Source organism: Loxodonta africana, chromosome 15 (assembly GCF_030014295.1).
Source record: "Loxodonta africana isolate mLoxAfr1 chromosome 15, mLoxAfr1.hap2, whole genome shotgun sequence".
Lineage (NCBI taxonomy): Eukaryota > Metazoa > Chordata > Mammalia > Proboscidea > Elephantidae > Loxodonta > Loxodonta africana.
Genome location: NC_087356.1, coordinates 29,659,897 through 29,685,752, shown reverse-complemented (window position 1 = coordinate 29,685,752; position 25,856 = coordinate 29,659,897). Strand labels below are relative to the sequence as shown.

Sequence of the window (25,856 nt, the reverse complement as noted above, 5' to 3'; positions counted from 1 at the left end):
GGAAAAAAGCTAAGAACAATTGTAGCATTCATCAATCTGTTATCAACCTTTGATATAGGAAAATTGCTTCTGGGCCAAACTATATGAGCTCTTCACATCCTAGGCAATTGAGGTTCCAGAAAAGCCTGCATTTTTTTAAAATCATTTCCAGAAGCAGAATTGGTTCCTGAGAGATCAGATTTCATTTTCAAGAGGTATAAAGCATAGCTGTTTTCAGCCTACTTTCTGTTTAGCTTGTATCTAAATGACGTAACCTTTTAGATGAATTGGGTGCATGGCCTCCTGCTTTAACAAATAGGAAGTATCCTCTTCTACCCTGGTCACTTGATCTTATTTCCATTAAGCAGGGATGTCTCAAAGGAGTGACTGATCATATTATTTGATTACTGTCAGAAAAACAGCTTAATTTCGTTATTGTCAAAAACCATTGCATTTGGCAGAATCTTCCAATACTCAAATAGACAATATTTTCAAATCTTATTAGAAGATCATCTCCTTTTCCTAAAGGTTTTTATCTCCTCCTGGCAAATACATCAATAGGCCACTCTATTTTTAAAAAAAGAAAGAAATTACAGGAAGCAAGTCAAGATTTTTCTTTTCAAAATAAAAATACGTTTACTTTTTTCTGATATAAGATTATGTTCTCATTTCAAATATTTAAATCTAGAATAGTCATGTGACTGTTGTCAAAGTTGGCAGTAGGAAACAGACTTTTACTATTGGTTCCTCCTAAAACACTACCAAAAGAGAGGTTTTTTTTCTTTTTTAATGGCACTGAATCAGTTCAAATTAGATTCACCTGTAATAGGGAAAACCTGGTGGTGTAGTGGGTAAGTGCTATGACTGCTAACCAAGAGGTCAGCAGTTTGAATCCTCCAGGCGCTCCTTGGGAATTCTATGGGTCAGTTCTATTCTGTCCTATAGGGTCACTATGAGTCGAAATTGACTCCATGGCAGTCAGTTTGGTTTTCTTTTGTATGAGTAATAGACACCCAAACTAAATGCATCTTAGATAAGATAGGAGCCTCAGTGGCATCATTAAGGAGGCATGGGGGTGCAGACTGCACCGGGTGACACTTTCAGAGGGGGTGACACCAAAATGACTGTCTATAAGATTTTTGTGCAGTGTTTTATTAGAAAATTTTTATTTTTTATAAAAATATCCCTGTGGTTAGTTATAACAAAAACATTTTTCGTTAAGTGCAGCTTATATGTATCAGTATACCTACAAGGCTAAAACTGTGCTAATTTACTTCTGATGCACTCCACTCAGCTGTTATTACTACCCGATTGCAATGACGCTTCAAACACGTGAATTCAGCTGTACGGGCTACAAGCATGTGCTGCTGTCTTAGTTGCTGCCGGTGATTTCAGAGTCATTGATTTGGTCAAATTTTCTGTTTTAGGTACAATATTGTGATAATTCATATTTACGAAGCTATATCAATAACTGGTGAGAATGAAGTAGCAATTAAAGGAAAAAAATCAAAAACGTTAGTACAAAAAACATTACTAAGGATTCTGTATGGTCTGGTACAGGAGGAGGTCCATGGGTGACACCATGAGTTACCTCACTGAGTGACCCAGACCCTAGTGACACCACTGAGAAGTCTACATCTCTCTCAAGTAATTTTAGGCAATCTAGCGCTAGTATGACAACTCCACAGTCAGTAGGGAACCATGCTCCATTTAGCTTGGCTTCTTGCTCCACCATCTGCAACACCACTGCCATCTTATGGTACAAACTATCTACTCTAGTTCAAGCCCTTTGCCTGTATTACAGCCAGTGGGAAAGAGAAAAGGGAGAGCAAAGCATACTCTATCACCCTTTAAATACACTCACCAAAGGGAGGAAGGGAGAGAGGAAGCAGTGTATTAGAACTTTTTCCATGTCAGTAAATATAGATGTACATTATAATTTTAAATGGCTGCATAATGTTTAATTGTACAATCATTAATTAATCAATTAATCCCCCATCGACGAACATTTAGGTTTTTTTTGTTTTTTGTTTTTTTGGCCGTTGTAATCAATTCCTTAATGCTACAGTAAATATACTTACATCATTGGACACTTGTTTGTTTATCTTAGGATATATTCCTAGATGTAAAAATCCTAGACCACAGGTTATACATATTTAACATTTGTATTTTAAAACCACCTTCCAGAAAGGTTATACCAATTTTCACTTCCATTACCAAGCATAAAATTTCTGTTTCTTCACATCCTTGCTAATTACTATGTACTGTCAGTCTTTTTTTATTTTTACCAATCTGATAGGAATTAAATAATAATTACTATGCTGTCATTTCTATTTCTTTTATAGGGAGTGTGGGCATCTTTTCATTTGTTAATTAGCCATTTGTGTTTGTTCTTTTGTGAATTTCCTGTTCACATCATTTACCCATCTTTCATAAATATTTTAAATCAACTGATAGACTAGGCTTTAGTTTGTATTATTCTTTTTCTAACTCCTTAAGTCATATGCTTTTCTTATTATTTTTCAGGGTTATTTCTTTTATTAAAAAATAAGTTAAAACAATCCTGTGATGATTAAGATTATGTGTCAACTTGATTAGGCCATGATTCTCAGTGGTTTGGCAGATATTACGTAGTCATCCTCCATTTTGTGATCTGAGCAGCCAATCAGTTGAAAGCCAATCCGTTTCCTTGAGGGCGTGGCCTACATCCAATATATATATTGGTATTGTCATAAAGCTCTCTCTGGATCCTGCATCTGACTTGTCATCCTCTGAACTCCAGTTCTTGGAACATTAGCCAGCAGCCTGCCACCTGACCTGCAGATCTTGGGATTCATCAGCTCTCATGACCCCATGAACCAGCAGCCTTACGCCTGACTTGCTGATTTTGGGTTCATCAGCCCCCGCAACCACATGAATCAGGAGAAGCCTACAGCCTGATACCTTATCCACGGATTTGGGACTTGCCACCCTCCACAACAGCATGAGCCATTTCCTTGAGATAATACTCTATGTATTTTTATATATACTGTTCACTGGTTTGCTCCTCTAGAGAACCCAGCCTAACACATTTAGTACCGAGCGTGGTTCTAGAGAAACAAAATTGTGAGGATGAGTTTTCTGAATTGGTCCTCAAGTCTGGCTAGTATTAAATGCACTGATGACTCTGCCTTCAGTAGTAAAGACAGCACAGCTAATCCGTAACATGAGGTGGCAATAGAAATATGCCAAATATCACCACCAATGGATTAAATATTTGTGAGAGACAAGGCTCTGGGTGATTGCATATTTGATACTTTCCTACAATTTTGTCAGAATGAGAAGTATAATGAAGCTGGTTGGTTGGTCCTGCTTTCGCTAGACAAAATAGTGAAAGAAAAAGATGAGCTCAGGGCTTCTGAATCACAGCTGAAACATCGCATAAAAGACCTGGAAGTTGCCACTTGTACCCTGAAAGAAAGCCTTATATCTTGTAGTAACAGAGCTGGTATTGCTGAAAACCAAACCCAGAGTTTTAAAGTAAGAGTGGCTGAATTATAATGGCAGTTGAATTCCCAACATTGAATGGTGTCTGAAGTTAAAATGAGAGCATTGGTTGGGAAGAAGTGGGATCCTGAAACTCGGGATGGAGACATGTGGGCAGATGATCAGTTAACTGGGGACATTGAGCCCCTAAATTCCACTGAATCACTCCTGCCAGCAGAACCAGCCCTCTTACTCCCATCTGAAGAGATTACTCCATCTTTGTCTGCTAAGCCATCCTCCCCAGTAAAGCCATTATCCCTTCCACCCCCATCTGAAGAGATTAACACAGCTGTGCCTGAAGAGTCTTTGTCTGAGATATCACCTGGGGCAGCACTTGGGGTGTTGCCTGAGGCAAATGCCTTACAAGACATTGCTGAATATCCCCAGGACCCTCCTCCACCATTCTTTTTTTTTATGTATATATATTTTTATGTATATAATTTTTATTGTGCTTTAAGTGAAAGTTTACAAGTCAAGTCAGTCTCTCACACAAAAACCTATATACACCTTGCTACACACTCCCAATTACTCTCCCCCTAATGAGACAGCCCACTCTCTCTTTTTGTGTCCATTTCACCAGCTTCTAACCCCCTCCGCCCTCTCATCTCCCCTCCAGGCAGGAGATGCCAGCATAGTCTCAAGTGTCCACCTGATCCAAGAAGCTCACTCCTCACCAGCATCCCTCTCCAACCCATTGTCCAGTCCAGTCCATGTCTAAAGAGATGGCTTCGGGAATGGTTCCTGTCCTGGGTCAACAGAAGGTCTGAGGGCCATGACCACTGGGGTCCTTCTAGTCTCAGTCAGACCATTAAGTCTGGTCTTATGAGAATTTGGGGTCTGCACCCCACTGCTCTCCTGCTCCCTCAGGGGTTCTCTGTAGTGTTCCCTGTCAGGGCAGTCATCAGTTGTAGCCGGGCACCATCTAGTTCTTCTGGTCTCAGGATGATGTAGTCGCTGGTTCATGTGGCCCTTTCTGTCTCTTGGGCTTGTAATCGCCTTGTGTCCTTGGTGTTCTTCATTCTCCTTCGATCCAGTTGGGCTGAGACCCACTGATGCATCTTAGATTGCTGCTTGCTAGCATTTAAGACCCCAGTCGCCACTCTTCAAAGTGAGATGCAGAATGTTTTCTTAATAGATTTTATTATGCCAATTGACTTAGATGTCCCCTGAAACCATTCCACCATTCATTTTTGCTTCTAGACCTATAACTAGACTTAAGTCCCCGCGAGCCCCAAAAGCTGAAGTACAATGTGTGGCCCAAGAGGAGGCATGCTATACTCTAAAACAACTGCAGTCCAAGAATATAGATGTGGGCCCACTAAGCACAGATTCTTCATTCAATGTTTCAGCTCAAGAGGTTAGAAAAATATGTGATAGTTTATTTGGTTGGTTAACTAACGAATGGATTAAGCATTGGCCTACACTAAATCAAGCTGAAATGCCAGACTTACCTTGGTGAACTGGAGAAGAAGGTATCCAAGGGCTTAGGGAAATTGTCACGTTAGAGTGGATTTATCAGGTTAGATTCACAGACTCACCCATGGAGTGCACAGAGGACATACCTTTCACCAAAATGATGATGAACAAATTTGTGAAGGGAGCCCCAGCATCCTTGAAGACTGCTGTGATTGCTATTTTATCTAAGTCAGATTTGACAGTGGTGTAGTAGTTAAGACATCTAACTACAATGGGGCTGATCGGACCATGTGGTGGTAGAGGCCAAGTGGCAGCACTTAATTGACAGAGAGAAGGTGGGTGTGGTTACCACAGAGGACAGCAGAGTCAAAGTAGGAAGCAGAATAGTCTGACTAGTATGGACTTAAGGCATTGGCTACTTAGTCATAGTGTCCCTAAGAGTGAAATAGATTGGAAATCCACTAAATATTTATATGATCTGTACAAGCAGAAGAGCTCTAGGTTAAGTGAACTGCAATCTAACTTGAATTGCCAGAACAGAGAGTAACTGCCCCTCAGTCAATTCCCAGACTTAAGCCAGTTTACAGACCCACAACCCCGTAAATGAAGGGGAGGCTGGGTCTCCTTGAGGAAGAACCCCACTACACTACCAAAAATGTATGTTGTTAATCTTTCTCCCGCCCTTCCCCAACAGGATCTTTGCCTTTTGCAAAAGTGACTGTTCACTGGGGAAAAGGAAATAATCAGATTTTTCAGGGATTACTGGACACTGGCTCTGAACTAATACTAATTTAGGAGACCCAAAACATCAAAGTGACCCACCAGTTAAAGTGGGGGCATATGGAGGTCAGGTTATTAATGGAATCTTAGCTCAGGTCCATCTCACAGTGGGTCCAGTGGGTCTCCAATCCCATCCTAATGTGACTTTGCAGTTCCAGAATGCGTAAGTTGAGTATACATACTCAGCAACTGGCAGAACCCCCACATTGGATCCTTGACAAATGGAGTAAGGGCTATTACGGTAGGAAAAGCCAAGTGGAAGCCATTAGGACTACCCCTCCCTAGGAAAACAGTAAACCAGAAGCAATACTACATTCCTGAAGGAATTGCAGGGACTATTTCCATCATCAAGGACGTGAGGGTTGCAGGGATGGTGATTCCCAGCACACTGCCATTCAACTGGCCTGTTTGGCCAGTGCAAAAAATGGATAGATCTTGGAGAATGACAGTGGACTATTATAAACTTAACTAAGTGATGACTCCAATTGCAGCTTCTGTTCCTAGAATATACTTTTACCCTTTAGAACCTATGGTGATAGGAATTTTAAAAATTTGCAATATATAGATATTTTTGTTGCAGAGAAATCTGATAGGATAATCAGTAAAAGGTTGCTAAGCATAAAATTCTATTGCATTAAGATAAAATTCTGTGGAAAAAAATGAAATGGAAATATGAGTTCAAGGAGAAAAAGAAACAATATAAATGTCCATCAGTTAAAAGAAAAAAGCTTGCTAATACATTTTTTAATTGAATGATGTTGGATATCAAATCACAATGGTATTGGATTATATTTAAAGAGTGATGTTATAGTTTTATTTTTAAAATGTTGATATTTACAATCTGCAGGAAGTTACAACCTTAGTAAGTGCTTATACTTAGAATAAAAAAAAACTTTAGATGTGGACTTAAAAATGTATAAAGGGTTACAACATTTTTCAGAATTCTTTTAGGGGGCACATGAGAAAAAATGCTCAAAGGCCACTAGGCTACACTTATGGTCTGATTTATACTCTCATTTCTTTCTTGAGTTGTTATCTTATTTTCCTATCTAGATTGCAGGTGTTCCTTGTTTAAGAATTATGTCCTATTTCTTGTATTTTCCTCAGAGATTTGAGGACAGCAAATTAAGAAGCTGTGGAGCTGAGTAGGGCAGGGATTGACTTAAGCAGTCTTTGTGCCCTGGCAGTATTGTAGCTCATGCTTATGAGTTTTATGTGCATTAAAAATACTGCTCAGTTCTGCTCTTTGATCAGGAAGGTTTCCCCTCCCCAAAATATAATTCTTTCCTACCTTCCACCTGCTGTCAATGCTTGGAATTCCTTCAAATAACGTCAAAATTTTTCACCTCCCATTTAATTCAAAGTGCATATATCCCTGAGAGAAGTAACACTGACCTAGAATCAGATTGTATTGGATTACTTCCTAAGAGCAAGTTTTTATAAAAGAGGGTGAGGAGAACCAAGAGGCCACTTGCATGAGGTTTACATGTTGGCTCCTTGAGCTAACTACAGACTAAGCCAAGCACCTCTTCTTTACCAAAGTGATCATGAGGGACGGATTAGGTAGAACCTTATCAATTCTGAAAGGATCAACCATATCAAAATCTTTACTTCTGGGAAAACATCAGCTTCTTGAATGGAGAAGCTCCCAGTGCCTAGACTGACCAAGAAATGAAGATAGTGTTTAAAGGTAACCCTACCAGGCATCCAGTTTGCAGGCCAATCCAAAGTAATACTAAACAGTCACAACTGCACCCTCCTTTGGGTGAGTGAATGAGTGAGTTAAAACACTTCCTTTCCCCTTCTGGTAACTCAACATAATCAAAACCTTATGGGTTGCAAATTCTCATTTGTCTGGTTCTAATGCAGTGCTTAGAACCATTCAGTAAGTGTCATCAAATAAACAGATTTTCAGGAAAGAAAGGAACTCCTGAAGAGTAATTGATAATGAGGTTAGACCTCCAGTTACTCTGAAATGTGAGTCACTGAAAATTTGTATCTTTGGATGTGTGCATTTATTGCTATAAATTGACCTCTGAGCACTGCTTTAGCTGTGTCCCAAAGGTTCTGATAGGAAGTGTTTTCATTCTCATTGGAGTCTATGAATTTCTTTATTCCATCCTTAATTTTTTCTATAACCCAGTAGTTTTTGAGCAAGATGTTGTTCAGTTTCCAAATGTTTGAATTCTGTTTATTTTTGACATTGATTTTTTTGTTATTGATTCCTACTTTTATGCCTTTATGGTCAGAGAAGATGCTTTGTAATATTTTGATGTTTTAGATTCTGTTAAGGCTTGCTTTATGACCTAATATGTGGTCTACTTTAGAGGATGTTCCATGTGTGTTGGAAAAGAAAGTGAAAATTTGTATCTTTGATTCATTTTTCTCTGCAGCAAGTGAAAGGGAACTTTGCTAGATTGAAGACCTGCATATCAGAGCTACGCATGGTACAGAGAGAAGGTTGTTTCAGACCACAGAACACTTCTCTGAAGCTGGCAGTAGAAGATGGGCTTCAGCAGTTCAAACAGTACAGCAGACATATGAACACAAGTGCAGCTCTCACCTACACTTCCCTGGAGGTAAGAGATGCTGCCTTTTAGGACTCTACACCATCTTCCTATTTCACTCCATCTAGGTGCTTCATTGGGAACCCTGGTGGTGTAATAGTTAAGAGCTACAGCTGCTAACCAAAAGGTCAGTGGTTCACATCTTTCTTGTTCATATACATCAAGCGTAATTTTCAAAGCTAGGTTTTCAGCTCCCTCCAGGCAGGGGTTGTGTTTCTCTTTTTCCTATAACCTGTGCAACTCTGAGTACAGAGCTGGGCAGAGAGATGAGCTCTAAAAATATGGACTGAAGTGGATTACAGGTAAAAACTGAAATCAAAATAAAATCTGAATACGCCATCTGCCTCTAGATTTTGGAACTTGTAAAGCAAACATTAAACTGCTAGATTGGTGTCTTATTTATACTTACCCAGATACCCTTATGAATTTACAGTTGTTCTTAAAATCTTGGCAGTGTCAACAATAAACAACTTAAAACACCATTAACAGATTGCTCTGCAGGTTTAATGGACACCTTTTTAAAGTTGGGCAGCACGTCATTACTCAGTAAATCAGCACTATGATTAAATTAGATTCTCAAAGTGCTGTGTATACAATTTTATCAGGAACTTTGAACAAGGAAAATTTTTGATTGGTTGACAATTATGTCAGAATACACAAATTTTATAAGACAACAATCTGTGCTCAAACACTGTCAACACTTAAATAGAAACCTCGCTAAGACAATCACAAGATCAGTCAGCCATGGGTCCAAGGCCTCTGGAGTCTTGGAAACAGGACATGTTCATTAATCTTCAATAGTTTTCTGAAAGAATATTCAAGTGTTTCAGTGAACCTGGTCACCTAGATACGCTTATGTGAAGCAAGGCAAGCTACTTTTAAATTTTAGTCATAGTTAAAGGCACACGTATAAGCTTTAAAAATTATATATATAAAATTATTATTATTGTACAGCACATGGCTTCCTAACATAAAATGACCTTTAGTGTCATGGGTAAGAGAATCTCTGTTTTCATAATTCAAATCTTTTAATTTTATTTTACAGCACCAAATTGAGTAAATTTGCTTTGGATTTGCAAACGTGCAAATGTAAAAATTGCTGCAATGTTGGTACCAGACGGAGACAGTCTTAAAAACATAAGTAAATCATGACCGCATACTCCATTGGCTATGTGAATGAGCTTAACTTAAAACGCTTTGTCTCTGGTTAACCTGAAGCATCAAATAGATGAGTCAAAAAATATTTATGCTTTCATCTGCCTCTCTCTTCATCATTCACGAACTTCTAGGTACAAAAGAGAATTTTATATATTTAATATTTGCGTTCCAGAGTTTCAAAGTCCAGGACAGAACTGCTGGTAAAAAACATGCAGTGTGGTCATTCAAATAGAAAAATATTCAAATTGTACACAAATACCTCAATATTCCTCCAGGTCAAATGTATTAGTTAATAGTAAATACATTTTAGAGTCAAGAGAGCAAGAGAAATAGCTGGATCCAGGTTGAGCAAGGAGAGAAATCAGTCTGAGAAAGCTATACCAAGCATAACCATGGGAGAGGAACATACAAGCTCTCTGATATTCGGAACACATTTAGTGAGTGGAATTCAAGGATCCTGTTTCCTTTACTTCCTCATAAAATCAAGTCATGTTATGTGGGAGAGACGCTGCCAAGTTCTTAAAGCAATCTTGAAAGACTACAACACAGGTATGGCCCCTCACTGGTCTCTTTCTGGGGTTGGCTCAGCCTGGTTGGAAGGGTTCTGGGATGACCTATTCCACCAGACCTGTCCTACTAGAATCTGTTCAATGAAATTTGGTGTGTAAGTCACATTTAAATCTTCCTCTTTGCTTTAAACACTGTAGCCACTACCACAGACTTCCGCTATGTTTATCCTCCAGATGTAACTTGTTATGGTCCTCACTCTGTGCTTCAGGGAGAGTAGACACATTGATTCTTGGATTTGTTTCCAGATTACTGTTCTGACTTCCCAGCCCGGAAAAGAGGTGGTCAAACAATTGGAAGAAGGCTTGAAAAATATCGACCTAGGCAGAGTCAGGAGGCTTCAGGTCGTTGAGATCACAAAGGGAGTCCTAGAGTGTATGGACTCAGCATTCCCTGTAGAGGAGCTCAGCAACGATGGTAAGAATTAAAAGAAAAGGCAAAAAGAATGGTCAGAATTTTAATGAGTGGCCTTTTACAGGCCAGGGAGATTTTTTTCCATGGTCTTTTTGTATTCTTAAGTGGTATTTGAAGCCGGCAGATTTCACTGCAGTTGGGACAGATGTTTCTAGGTGTTAGAATTGAATTTTTTTTTTTTTCAGAAATAGTATGTGCTAATAATAAAAACTGAAATATTATAGGTACAAAAGGTAGAAATTGCTTCCTGCTTTTAGTCACTTTTAAAGGCTTAAGTTATCCTTCGCAACATTCTTTCATGTGCACGTACATACACACACTCTCGTATGTACACAAACACGTAATATTTATTGGGATCACGACAGACATAATATTCTGCACTTTGTCCATGTGTTGGATAGCTATCTATATTCGTATTAATAGATCTGTCTCTTTTTTTAATGGCTGCATGGTTTTTCATTGCGTGGTTATGCCATAGTTTATTTAACTAATAATTTATTAATGAGCAATTTGGTTTATCCCAGTTTCATCTACTATAATCAGTGCTGTATGAATAGACATATCTGCAGGGCTGGCTTCATGGCTTTACAACTAGAGCAGTAATACAGGACCCTGCATTCAGAAGGGCCGGCGCTTGGGCTTAATGCTCTTCAGTCGCTGCCTTGAAATTCTGCATTTTATTAAAAAAAAAAAAAAATTTTTTTTTATTTTATTTTATCTTTGAATTTATGTTTTGTAAGTAAAGTTTGATAGGACCATGGGATGTGTACCAGGAGCTTAGAGCCTCACTCTAAGGGCCTCCTGCCCCTTTCCCACCTCCACAGAATGGGTTCTCCGTTGCTGGCTCCCCCCTCCCCCACTGGCACCCCAGCACACCCCAGCCCCCTGTTCCCAGCAGGGACCTGGGTGTCAGTGCCTTGCGTGCTGAGTTGAGCTGAGTTGCAGGATAGGTCCCAAGCAACTGTGAGGGTCTGCACCTGCTGGCGAGTGTATTGGTACTTGATGGGATGTGACTTTAAATTGCAAATAAAAAAAGCCCTGTGACAGGTCAAGAAAGAGACTGTGGTGGAAAGGAAAATGTTTTGTATTTTAGTACATTCAATGGCATTTTTCTCCTGCTTTTTGAACAAGGAACCCCACGTTTTCATTTTCTACTGGGCACCAAAGACTCTGCAGTTTGAATCCGCCAGGCGCTCCTTGGAAACTCTATGGGGAAGTTCTACTCCGTCCTATAGGGTCGCTATGAGTCGGAATAGACTCAACCACACTGGGTGACTGGGTCTGGGTACTGGGCCTCCTGCAAATTATGTAGCCACTCCTGCTTATAAGTATAATTGTGCCCTTGTGCAGGTAATTTCCATTGAATAAATTCCTAGAAGTAAGGTTACTAGGTAAAGCAGTGTATATTTTTGCAGTTTTGATAGTTATAAACAAATGGCCCTGCAAAAAGATCATGCCAATTTACCCTTCCACCAATAGTAAATGAGACTTCCCTTCTAGGAATTATCCCCTTTTTTCTTTTTTTTTTAATATTTGCTAATCCAGTGAGGAAAAAATCATTTTGTTTTTGAAATTACACTTTTAGTCTGGAATTGCCCCCCTGGGATTACTTTGGAGGGAAAGTGTAGAGTGGTCTTTCCCCTGGCTTCATTTGCTTTATTTACTTGAATGACCTTTTTCCTGATATTTACATTCTGAAAAACATTCATGCTTACTGTAGGCAAATTAAAAATGCAGGTAAACACAAATAAGTAAATTTAAATGATACACTACCTACACTTCCTGGAAGAGGAAATATTCAAACTGAGTCCTAAAGGACGAGTAGGAATTAGCCAAGCAGAGGAAGAGGAAACGGACATTCAGAGGACCCCTGAAACAAAAAAAAAAAAAAAAAAACCTGTTGCTGTCAAGTCGATTCCAACTCATAGTGACCTTATAGGACAAAGTAGAACTGCCCCATAGGGTTTACCAGGAGCACCTGGTGGATTTGAATTGCCATCCTTTTGGTTAGCAGTCATAGCACTTACCCACTATGCCACCAGGTTTTCCTAAAGGACCCCTTTTTTTCCCTAGAGGCATGAAAAGATAGGGTCAGCTTTCAGAAATGTGCCCATGGCTCCCTATGGCTGGAGCCTGTCAGGGGAGGCAGGAGTGTGGCTAGAAAGACAGGCAACTGTTAGATCAAGAAGGGCCATATATCCCATGCTAAGACGTTTGGATTTTATTCTAAGGCAATGTAAATTTATTAAAAGCTTTTAGTCCAAAAGTCAAGTAAACCCAAAAAACCCAAACCCACTGCCGTCGAGTTGATTCCAACTCACAGCGACCCTATAGGACAGAGTAGAACTGCCCCATAGAGTTTCCAAGGAGCGGCTGGCGGATTTGAACTGCCGACCTCTTGGTTAGCAGCCGTAGCACTTAACCACTATTCCACCAGGGTCAAGTAGAGAGTTCCAAATTGTGGAGTTTAAAAGGTTTTTAACTGGTTTTATTTCATCCAAAACTCAACTGATGGTTTGCCCTCCAGCAGTCCTTTCTGGCTATATTGGCCCCTTCCAAGGTTATGTACACGTGGAGATGCCCACTATTCTGATACCTTTGACCTCTTCTGGGCTCCTCATGATGACCTTGCTCTTTTTTTTTTTTTCTTTCCCAGGAATTAGATCTGGAGGTTGGTAACTAAGGGTGTGGTTCTTATCAAATTCTGACACTTGCAGATCCTTCCAGCATCATGAGGTTATTGACACTGTTCTGGCGGGGAAAGGAAGAGTAGCCAGCCTTAGCCACGTGGTTCGTGAGCTCTTACGTACTGCACAGGCTCTGCTCTTCTCAAGACTGCCTCCTCACTGGCTCCAGAACTGACTGTGCTTGTTTCTGTCTCCATCCCTTCACTCATAGGAGTCTTTTCCTCTGAATTCTGTCTCCTTTCACATGAATTCCTTCCCCTATTCTCATCCAGCCAAATCCATACTTGAAGTCCTAGTTCAGGTTCATGACTACTGTATTGTTCTTCCTCTCCTCAGAACAGCTACGTCACTCGTGGTCCACACCACACAATTTAGCACCTAATTATATATCATGTAGAATTGTTCACCATTGTTTTATTGCGTGATATTTTGTCTCCTCACCTAAATTGTAGGCTGATTGATATCTTTTGCCCCTGTATTAAACTGTAAGCATTTTAGATAAGAAGTTTCTCTTACTCATCTCTGTCCCAGCGTGCAGCATATTCTATATTATCAACAGGTATTTGCTGAATGAGTTAGTGACAATGATACCTAGAGAGGCTGTGCTTCATCTTCCCAGTATCCTCTACATTCCTTTTCTCTGGTAACACCTACACCCCCCTAGTTACAAAGCGGGTCATGACTCAGACTGAGACAATCATGGTTCCCAGGCCACCAATCAGAGTCCTTCCCAGTGGGTTCTCAAACTGTATCCGTCGCTGAAACGTTCTTTTTCTTTCTCCTTGGCCGTGGACAAATCAGGCACAAACTATGTCCTTTCCTCCCTTTAGCGGCTGCACCCCAAGAGAACTTAATGTATCTCTGATGGCACAGAGCTCAGAATACCCCGAGGCCACCTGACACCTTTGTTTAAAGTAGTTAGTGACTAGAACTGCACAGAAGAGCTTTTAAATGCAAGAAAGTAACTTTCTACCTTGTGTCACTGCTAATGATTCTTCCAGTATTTGCTTATAAATAATACATCATCCCATAAATTGCTTGTAATTCTTCCTTATTTGCTTATAAATAATACATCCCATAAATTACTTGTAATTCTTTGTGGGTTAAGTGTATATCTGGTTCATTGCTTGAAATTCTTCCCGGTTTGCCTGTGTTTTCCTCATGATCGATTCCTTTATTCCATTAACTTGGTATCTTCATTAGGAGACTAGCAGCAGCAGCTTCTCATGCTCAGAAGGTAGAACCAAAAAACCAAACCCACTGCCGTCGAGTCGATTCCGACTCATAGCGACCCTGTAGGACAGGGTAGAACTGCCCCATAGAGTTTCCAAGGAACGCCTGGCGGATTCAAACTGCCGACCCTTTGGTTAGCAGCTGTAGCACTTAACCACTACGCCACCAGGGTTTTTGAGTGCTCTGGAATTAGGCTGCCTGAGTCTAAATTCCACTTTTGTCACTTACTGGCCGTGTGACCTTGGGCGAGGAATTTAGCCAAGCCTTAGTTATTAATTCCTGTGCCATGCAGTAGTTGCAAGAATCGATTGAATGAGATCATGTATGTAAATTATTTAGTACATAGTAAGCGCTCAGTAAAAGTTGGCTGTTCTTAGGATTAATAATTTTGAAAATCTCTGTATATCAATGATTTGATATGTTTCTGAGATTTGTTTTTAATGGCCAGGGCAATGTGTCTTATATATTTCTGTATGACCAGCACTTATTACCCTGTCTAGCTCATAGTACATTGTCAGTAAATGTTTCTTGAATAAACAATTGAATGATTGGGGGAAAAAACCAAATGATTCAGGAGAGGTTGTGACATCAACACAAGTAGTTAGAGATGTATCCCAAGTGCTCATAGCTTCCCTTAGTAACCAGTAAATATCATGAATTGATCCAAATACTTCTTGAATTTATTTGTAATTTTTCAAATTCTGGTAACCAGGATCATTAACTAAATAAAAATTGTGTCTATACTTCCTTTTTGAAGAGAGAAACAAGTTACAAGAACAATGCTGATACTCAGATTAGCTTAAAAAGTAACTATGAGAATATGTCCTTTGGTCAGTCTAAATTCTGCCTTCTTTGGTACAGTCCTGCCCAGTGACAACTAAATATCACAAAAAGGACTTGAAGACACTACAAGATCCAGAATCATCAAGGAAAGAATGAACTTACTTAGAAACTAAGAAGGCAGATTCACAGTTTAGAAAATTCTTTAACAGTACCTGAAATGAAAATGGTAACCGTAAATTATATTCATATTAGTTAAGATATTCTATAAAATTTCAGCCTGTACAGCCTATTCTATGTTTTCTTCAAGCTATATAAATGGTACTTCTTTTAATTTATTCCTGCTTGATCTAACTTGGTCATTTTTTCTTTATTTTAGAAGTTAGCTGAAAGACCCTGCCCAGTGCTCTTTTTGGTCGCTTTTGTCTGGTTACTTTTAATTGTTTTATTACGAGTTATGCAATTGCAAACATTATAGAAGTATAATATAGACCAATTCAAAATTACCCAAACTCCCACCCTCCAGAGCTGGTCATCATCAACAGCGTAGGACACATTCTACTGAAATGCTTTCCCTAAACATACATGTACATGTAACATTATTATTGTTATGATATATTTACTCTTATAAAAACAGAAGTATACTATACCCATTTTATTTAGGTATTTATCCAGAAATTTTTTTTCCATGTTGATACATAGTGATCTAACCCATGTCTTTTAATAGCTGTTAGGTAGTCTAATGTATGGATGCATCAGCATTGGATTTTTATGCTTTACTATAAAACTGTGTGACCTTGAGCAAGTTACTCAACCCTGAGACTCTGGGAGAAGATATGTGAACAACAAAACTACAGTCCCTTAATGTATTCCAGCATTTGTGTGTAGATCATAATGACAGCTAACGTTTTATTGAATACTTACCGTTCAAATACTTTCTGTTCTAAATAATTTCTACGTATTATCTTATTTAATTCCCATTTCTCTACATGAAGAAACTAAGGCATAATTTCTTGTCTAAAGCAACTTTCCCCAAGTTTATTCAGGTAAGAGATCGAACAGGTATTCAAAGCCAAGCAGTCTAACTCCAAAGCTCAGGTACTTAACCATTCTCTATATTGCCTCAGTTGAGTTGCTCAACAATTCAAAAGTTGGTTCTTTGAAAAAACTAACAAAATAGAGAATCATCTGGTGAAACTGATGAAGGAAAAAAAAAAAAGGGCAGAATAAGCTATGTCAGCAATGGGAAAAGAAAACATAATGGCAGATAAAACTATGAATGCAAACATTTAGACAAAAATGGACATATTCCTAAAATACATGCCCTATCAAACTGAATCACAAAGAAATAAAAATCTTAATAGTCTCTTAATGAACCAATTCCAGATGATTTTAAAGACAAGTTCTACCAAACTTTCAAGAAACATATCACTCCAGTTGTCATGGATTGAATTGTGTCCCCCAAAAAATGTGTATATCAACTTGGTTAGGCCATGATTCCCAGTATTGTGTGGCTGTCCTCCATTATGTGATTGTAATTTTATGTTAAGAGGATTAGGGTAAGATTGTAACACCACCCTTGTTCAGGTCACCTCCCTGATCCAATGTAAAGGGAGTTTCCCTGGGGCATGGCCCGCACCACCTTTTAGCTCTCAAGAGATAAAAGGAAAGGGAAGCAAGCAGAGAGTTGGGGACCTCATACCACCAAGAAAGCAGCGCCAAGAGCAGAGCGCGTCCTTTGGACCTGAGGTCCCTGCACCTGAGAAGCTCCTCGACCAGGGAAAGATTGAGGACAAGGACCTTCATCCAGAGCTGACAAGGAGAGAAAGGCTTCCCGTGGAGCCGAACCCCTGACTTTGGACTTGTAACCTACTAAGACTGTGAGAAAATAAACTTCTCTTTGTTAAAACCATCCACTTGTGGTATTTCTGTTATAGCAGCACTGGATGACTAAAACACCAGTCAAATTAAGAAGGAAGAAAAAAAGGAAGGAAGGAGAAAACACTCTCCAAGTCAGTACAAAACCAGAGAAGGACAATATAATAAAAGAAAATTGCGGACCAATCTCACTCATGGAAATAGGTGCAACAAGCTTAAATAATCCAGTTATATAAAATAATAATAATACAATATATCATGACTGTTATGGATAGAATTGTGTCCCCAAAAAATATGTGTTGTAAATCCTAAATTCTATGCCTGTGGTTATAATCCCATTTGTTATGTTAATGAGGCAGGATTAGTGTACGGCATATGTTTGGAGTCAATCTCTTTTGAGATATAAAAGAGATTAAAAGCAAGCTAGCAAGTAGAGATGGGGAAAGAGAGATGCCATGCCACATGAAGATCGCGCAGGAGGAGAAGCCCAAAAGAGACAAGGACCTTCCTCCAGAGCCAACAGAGAGAGAAAGCCCTCCCCTAAAGCTGGCGCCCTGAATTTGGACTTCTAGCCTTCTAAAATGTGAGAAAATAAATTTCTGTTTGTTAAAACCACCCACTTGAGGTATTTCTGTTATAGCAGCACTAGATAACTTAGACAATGACCAAGCTGGGTTTATCCCAGGGATACAAAATGGTTTAGCATTAGAGAATATATAAATATAATTCACTACATTAACAGATTGTTGTTCTGTTGTTGTTAGAGAGCCAGAACCAGACAGCCACATATATGAAAGCTTTATATATGACCAAGCTGGCATGGCAGAGCAGTGGGAAAAGGAAGGACCAATCTCTAGAAAAGGACATCATGGTTGGTAAAGTCGAGGCTTCATCGAAAACAAGTTAACCCTTCAATGAGATGGGCTGACAGAACAGCAGCAACAGTGAACTCAAACATATCAGTGATCCTGAAGATGGCGCAGGACAGGGCAACATTTCATTGTTAGGCGTGAGGTCACCATGAATAGGAGCCTACTCAATGGCACCTAACAGCAACAACCTCCAAAGATATATACAATATGATGCCTGTTTGTAAAGCTCAAATAAAACTAAAATAATAAAGCATTGTTTAAAGTAATAAAACTACTTTTAAAAGGAAAAGAATGATTTCCAAAAAATTGTACAAACTTTTCTAAACAATAGCTAGGTAATAAATATGCCAAAGCTAAAATGGCCACTGTGATCAGTGCACTTTGGCATCCAGAGGGCATCTGTCCAGGTTGATGGCAGGCTGCATCTTTGACTGTGCCTTTCAGTCAGTTACAAATCAACCTTACGATGCTGTCAGCCAGCCTACATTTGTCAGCCTTGCACATAAGGATATCAGGTTCCCTTCCTAAGTGCTCGCAAACCATCTGTTTAATATTTCCTCCTAGGCTTTGCCAGAAATCAATGTCAAGCTCTCTTGGAAAGGTATTTTATACATATGTGTTCTCAAGAAACAACGAATGTTAACAACCCGAACATGGAAAACAAAGACGTGTTGCTTCCTAAAGGAGTCCTGGGGTGGGAGGCAGAGGGGGGCACCCCTGTATGCTTCAGTGCAATTGACAGACTCCAGATATGGATTTTTCTTCTTATAGTGTCTTAGAAAATAGACCAGCAAATGCCGCTGTTCATTGAGTTTTCCTTTGATACTAACTGCGTTAAAGTCCCTTTCCTATGGTGTTAAGACTAAATTAGAGCCACTGTTGTATTTATTGTCTAAAGATTTTTAAAACAAAGAGATGTTTGTTTGTTTGTTTCATTAACAGAAGCCATGTTCTTAGAAAAATTCTTTCCTTTTTTTAAAAACTGAATTAAAGAATTTCATAGAGTCCAGCGGGAAATCTGATGTTCTTTGAAAAATGGGATTTAAAAAAATTTTTTTCCTCACCAATTTTATTGAGGAATACCATAAAGTGCAAACATTCAAAGTGTACGACTGGATGAGTTTTGACAGTTGAATGGACCCACAAATTCATCACCACAATCAAGATTCAGAACCATTCCATCATCCCCAAAAGATTCCTCTTGCCCCTTTGCACTCCGTCCCTGCTGTGGACAATTGATATGCTTTGTATCCATTGATCTGTTTGCATTTTATATAAATGGAATCGTATAGTATATATACTTTCTTGAGTCTGTTTTTTTTCATTCAGGTTTTGAGATTCATTTGTGTTGCTGTTTGTATGGGTTGTTAGTTTCTTTTTATTGCTAAATCGTATCACATTGTATGAATATGCCACGTTTTGTTTAACCATTCACCTGCTGGTGGACATTTGAGTTTCCAGTTTTTGACTACTGTGAATAAGGCTGCTACAAATATCCATTTACAAATCTTTGTGTGGATATATGTTTTCATTTTTCTTGAATCTTACTGTTTGTGATTTGTCTTTTATCTCCCATTTACTTTCAACCCATTTATGCCCTTATACTTAAAATGTATGTCTTGTAGACAGCATATAATTGGGTCTTGCTTTTTACCATTCTGATAACCTCTGCCTTTTATTTGGAGTGTACAGGCCATAAGCATTTACCGTAATTATTGATATGGTTGGATTTAGGCCTGCCATTTTATTTTTTGTTTGTCCTCACTGTTTTTTATTCATCTTTTCCCTGCTTTCTTGCTTCATTTTGGTTTGTTTAATTTTTTTAGAATTCCATTTTAATTTATCTATTGTCATTTACCACACATGTCTGTCAGTTTGTCATACTGTAGTGGCTTGCATGTTGCTATGATACTAGAAGCTTTGCAACCAGTATTTCAAATATCAGCAGGGTCAACCTTGGTAGACAGGTTTCAGCTAAGCTTCCACACTAAGACAGACCAGGAAGAAGGACATGGCAGCCTACTTCTGAAAAAATTGCCTAGTGAAAACCTGATGAATATCAGCAGAATGTTGTCTGATATAATGCCAGAAGATGAGTCCCTCAGGGTGGAAGGCATGCAAAATACAATGGAGGAAGAGCTGCTTCCTCAAACTAGAGTTGACTTAATGGTGTCAATGGAGTCCAGCTTTCAGGACCTTCATTAGCTGAGGTAGCACAACTCTAAATGAGAATAAACAGCTGCAAACATCCATTAATAATCATAAGGTGAAATGTATGAAGTATGAGTCTAGGAAAATTGGAAGTCATCAAAAATGAAATGGAATACATAAAGATTGATATCCTTAAGCATTAGTGAGCTGAAATGGATTGGTATTGGCCATTCTGAATCAGACAATCTTATGATCTATTATGCTGGGAATGACAAATTGAAGAGGAATGGCGTCTCATTCATCGTCAAAAAGAATGTTTCAAGATCTATGCTGAAGTACAACGCTGTCGGTAATAGGATAACATCCATACGCCTACAAGGAAGGCCAGTTAATACGACTATTATTCAAGTTTACACATCAAGCACCAAAGCCAAAGATGAAGAAACGGAAGATTTTTACCAGTTTCTGCAGTCTGAAATTGATCAACATGCAATCAAGGTGCATTAATAATTATTGGTGATGTGAATGTGAAAGTTGGAAATAAAGAAGGATTGATAGTTGGAAAATATGGCCTTGGTGATAGAAATGACGTCAGAGATTGCGTGATAAGAATTTTTGCAAAACCAATGGCTTATTCATTGCAAATACCTTTTTGCAAGAACATAAACAGCGACAATACACGTGGACCTTGCCAGATGGAGTACAGAGGAATCAAATTAACTACATCTGTGGAAAGAGACAATGGAAAAGCTCAATATCATCAGTCAGAACAAGGCCAGGGGCTGAGTGCAGAATTAGATCATCAATTGCTCATATGCAAGTTCAAGTTAAAGGTAAAGAAAATTAAAACAAATCCACAAGAGCCAAAATACAACCTTGAGTATATCCCACCTGAACTTGAAAACCAACTCAAGAATACATTTGACGCATTGAACGCTAGTGACCAAAGACTAGACGAGTTGTGGAAAGACATCAAGAACATCATACACGAAGAAAGAAAAAAGTCATTAAAAAGACAAGAAAGAAAGAAAAGACCAAAAAGGGTGTCAGAAGAGACTCTGAAGCTTGCTCTTGAACATTGAGTAGCTAAAGCAAATGGAAGAAATGATGTAGTGGAAAAGCTGATCAGAAGATTTCAAAGGGTGGTTCGAGAAGACAAAGTAAAACATTATAATGAAATGTGCAAAGACCTGGAGCTAGAGAATGAAAAGGGAAGAACATGCTGAAAAAACAGAAGAAAGAATTGAAGCCTCAAGTTGCAATTTTGAAGGATTCTGTGGGCAAAATATTGAATGACGGAGGAAACATCAAAAGTAGGTGGAAGGAATATACAGAGAGAGTCACTGTACCAAAAAAATTGGTCGACATTCAGCCATTTCAGGAGGTAGGGTATGATCCAGAACCAATGGTACTGGAGGAAGAAATCTAAGCTGCATTGAAGGCACTGGTGAAAAACAAGGCTTCAGGAATTGACAGAATACCAATGAGATGTTTCAACAAATGGATACAGTTCTGAAAGTGCTCACTAGTCTATGCCAAGAAATTTGGGAGACAGCTACCTGGCCAACCGACTGGAAGAGATCCATTTTGTGCCGATTTGAAAGAAAGGTGATCCAACAGAATGCAGAAATTATTGAACAATATCATTAATATCACACGCAAGTAAAATTTTGCCGAAGATCATTCAAAAGTCATTGCAGCAGTACATCAACAGGGAATTGCCAGAAATCCAAGCTGGATTCAGAAGAGGACATGGAACTAGGGATATCATTACTGATGTCACATGGATCTTGGCTGAAAACAGAGAATACCATAAAGATGTTTACCTGTGTTTTATTGACTATGCAAAGGCATTCGACTGTGTGGATCATAACAAATTATGGATAACATTGCCAAAAATGGGAATTCCAGAACACTTAATTGTGCTCATGTGGAACCTGTACATACACCAAGGTACAGTTGTTCAAACAGATTAAGGGGATACTGCATGGTTTAAAATCAAGAAAGGTGTACATCGGAGTTGCATCCTTTCACTATATTTATTCAATCTTTATGCTGAGCAAATAACCTGAAAGCTGGACTATATGAAAAAGAATGTAGCCTCAGGATTGATAGAAGACTCATTAACAACCTGTGATATGCAGATGACACAACCTTGCTTGCTGGAAGTGAAGAGGACTTGAAGCACTTACTGATGAAGATCAAAGACTACATCCTTCAGTATGGATTACATCTCAACATAAAGAAAACAAAAATCCTTGCAACTGGCAACATCATGATAAATAATGAAAAGACTGACGTTATCAAGGATTTCATTTTACTTAGATCCACAATTAAAGACCATGGAAACAGCAGTCAAGAAATCAAAGGACATATTGATTGCATTGGGTAAATCCGCTGCAAAAGGCCTCTTTAAAGTGTTAAAAAGCAAATATGTCACTTTAAGGACTAAGGTGTGACTTGCCTGATCAATCATGATATTTTCAGTTGCCTCATATGCATGCAAAAGCTGGACAATGAATAAGGAAGACCGAAGAAGAATTGATGCCTTTAAATTATGGTGTTGGCAAAGAATATTGAATATACTAGGGACTGCCAGGATGAACAAGTCTGCCTTGGAAGAAATAGAGCCAGAGTGCTTCTTGGAAGCGAGGATGACAAGACAGTACTTTGGATTTATTATCAGGAGGGACCAGTCCCTGGAAGACATCATACCTGGAAAAGTAGAGGGTCATCAAAAAAGAGGAAGACCCTCAAGGAGATAGACTGACACAGTGGCTGCAACAATGGGCTCAGACATAACAACCATTGTGAGGAAGGGACAGGACCGGGTAGTGTTTTGCTCTGTTGTACATAGGGTCTCTATGAGTTGGAACCAACTTGACGGCATGTCAGAACAACAACACTGTCATTTAGTTATACCTCTTTGCATTATTTTTTTAGTGCCTGCCATAGGGATTATATTATATATCATTAACTTTTCAGTCTACTTAGAGTCAATATAGTACCACTTCACATAAAATATGGAAACCTAAGGATTATATATATTTTTAATATATAAATGTATATATAATTGTAGATGTATGTGTGTATATATATATATATATATACGTGTATATATATACACATGTATATATAATTCCCAAGTATATATTTAAATTTAACTTTTTTACAACTCAGGTAAAATGTGGAAATCTTACAACTGTGTAGGTTCATTTACACACACATACACTGTCTTTTATAATTTCCGTATGTACGGTATCTATGGAAACCCTGGTGGCATAATGGTTAAGTGCTACGGCTGCTAACCAAAGGGTCAGCAGTTCAAATCCTCCAGGCACTCCTTGGAAACTCTATGGGGCAGTTCTACTCCGACCTATAAGGTCGCTATGAGTCGGAATCGACTCGACAGCATTGGGTTTATGATACCTACATTCATTAAAAACTCCACAAGTGGTTGTACAACATGATTTACATAATCAGTGTCACTAAATTAGTACATGTAAAAATTGCCGCTATGGCAAATTTTTATTATATGTGTATTTTTTTTTACCACAATAAAATTTTTTTTATTTTAAAAAAACATAAAGGTATGAAATTTAGAGGAAAAAAAAAACTCCATGAGAGTATTATAAATTTTTCTTTAAACAATCATGTGCATTTTTTAAAAATTAAGAGAAAAATAGTCTTTTACATTTACCTGTGTATTTACCACTTCTGATCTTTTCATTTATTCCTGAAGATCTAAGCTTCTCTTGGGTATCATTTCCTTCATCTTGAAGAACTTTAGTATATCTTATAGAGGAATTCTGGTGGTGACAAACTCTCTTAGTCATTCTCTCTCTGAAAATATCTTTTTCACCTTAATTCTTGAAGGATATTTTTCTTGTATGTAGATTCTGGGTTGGCAGGGTTTTGGGTTTGTTTTCCTTTTAACACTTTAATGGGAACCCTGGTGGCATAGTGGTTAAGTGCTACAGCTGCTAACCCAAGGGTCGGCAGTTCAAATCCACCAGGTGCTCCTTGGAAACTCTATGGGGCAGTTTTACTCTGTTCTATAGGGTCATTATGAGTTGGAATTGACTCAACGGCACTCGGTTTAGTTTTTTGGTTCCACTATCTTCTGGACTTGCACAGTTCCTGATTAAAAGTCACAGTCCTTCAAATCATTTTTCCCTGTATGTGAAATATTTTTCTGACCACTTTCAGTATTTTTTTTTCTTTATGTTTGATTTTCAGTAGCTTTGCAATGATGTGACTGGTCATAAATTTTTTCTAATTTATCCTGTATGGGGTTCACCGAGCTTCTTGAATCTATAAATTTTATGTCCTTAATACAGTTTGAAAAGTCTTCTGCCACTATTTCTTCTAAGTTTTTTTCTGCCTCATTCTCTCATGCCAGTCCTTCTGGGACTACAATTATCCATACTTTAAACCTTTTTAAATTGTCACACAATTTCCCAAGACTCTGAGCAGTTTTTGTTTTTTCTTTGTTTTGTTTTGTTTTATGTTGTTTTCTCCAAACCTCCTCTCTCCTCTTCAGATAAGATATCTCTATGGACCTATGCTTAAGTTCACTGACTCTTTTGTCTCTCATCTTCCTTTTGTTATTAAGCCCATGTGAATTTTTTTATTTCAGATATTGGATTTTTCAGTTCTATAATTTCAGTCTGGTTCATTTTTATGCTATTTTTCTCTGTTGATATTGTCTGATAATTCCCACATCTTAGTCATTTTGGGATTTGCATCTGTTGATTTTATTTTCCTTTGAGATTGAGTCACATTTTTCTGGCTCTTTGTTTGTCAAGAACATTTGGATTGTATCTTGTGAGTGTTACAGAGACCTGGTGGCACAGTGGTTAAGAGCTTGGCTGCTAACCAAAAGACTGGGAGTTCAAATCTACCAGCTGTTCCTTGGAAACCCTATGGCCATTCTACTCTGTCCCATAAGTGGAATTGATGTGACAGCAACAGATTTGGTTTTGGTTTTGGATAGAGGCTCTGGGTCCTTTTATATTGCTCTGAAAAGTATTTGTTTTAGAAGACAATTAATTTTGTTAGACTCAAACTGCAACTGGTTGTGCCTGCAGTGAGCGGGGACTCAGATCTAAGTTCTGTTCTTTAGCCCTTAGCTATTAGCTACTTTTACTTTGCCCCATACATGTGTGGTACAAAGGTCAGCCAGGCACCTGAACTGAGTTTAAAAATATAATTTAGGTTCCCAAAGACTACTCATCAGACATGGAAGGGACTGGACAATGGGCTGGAGAGAGATGCTGATGAAGAGTGAGCTACTTGTATCAGGTGGACACTTGAGACTGTGTTGGCATCTCCTGTCCGGAGGGGAGATGGGAGGGTAGAGAGGGTTAGAAACTGGCAAAAGGGTCATGAAAGGAGAGACTGGAAGGAGGGTGCGGGCTGACTCATTAAGGGGAGAGTAAATGGGAGTATGTAGTAAGGTGTATATAAGCTTACATGTGACAGACTGACTTGATTTGTAAACTTGCACTTAAAGCACAATAAAAATTATTTTAAAATATATATATATATAATTTAGGGTTCTCTGCCTATGACACTCCTCTTGGATTTCCCTTTCACTCTCTGAAGGCCCTGGTTGCTCTAGGCCCCTTCCCCTGGCAACTCCAGTGAAAGACAGAGGGCTTTCTATTGAAGCTTTAGCTGCCCCCACACTGCTGTGACTGTAGCCACCCACCCTCAGGGCAAAGACTCAAAAAATGGGAAATTCAGTACTTGGTGGTCACTTATTCCAAGTTTCAACTCCTCTCCAAAATCTGTCTGCTTTTGTTCAGTCTCCAGACCACTCAGGTAATTATCTTTTATATATTTTC

At 38.7% G+C, this 25,856-nt stretch overlaps 1 protein-coding gene across 1 annotated transcript in view; it reads left to right on the top strand.

The window, feature by feature from the left end:
• Positions 1-25,856, top strand: part of LOC100675299 (meiosis 1 arrest protein) — a 72,598-nt gene that overhangs the window by 21,799 nt on the left and 24,943 nt on the right. The window contains exons 2-3 of the mRNA XM_010593671.3: positions 8,094-8,279; positions 10,241-10,409. Coding sequence (XP_010591973.3) covers positions 8,094-8,279; positions 10,241-10,409 — 355 coding nt within the window. The remainder of the gene's footprint in view (positions 1-8,093; positions 8,280-10,240; positions 10,410-25,856) is intronic.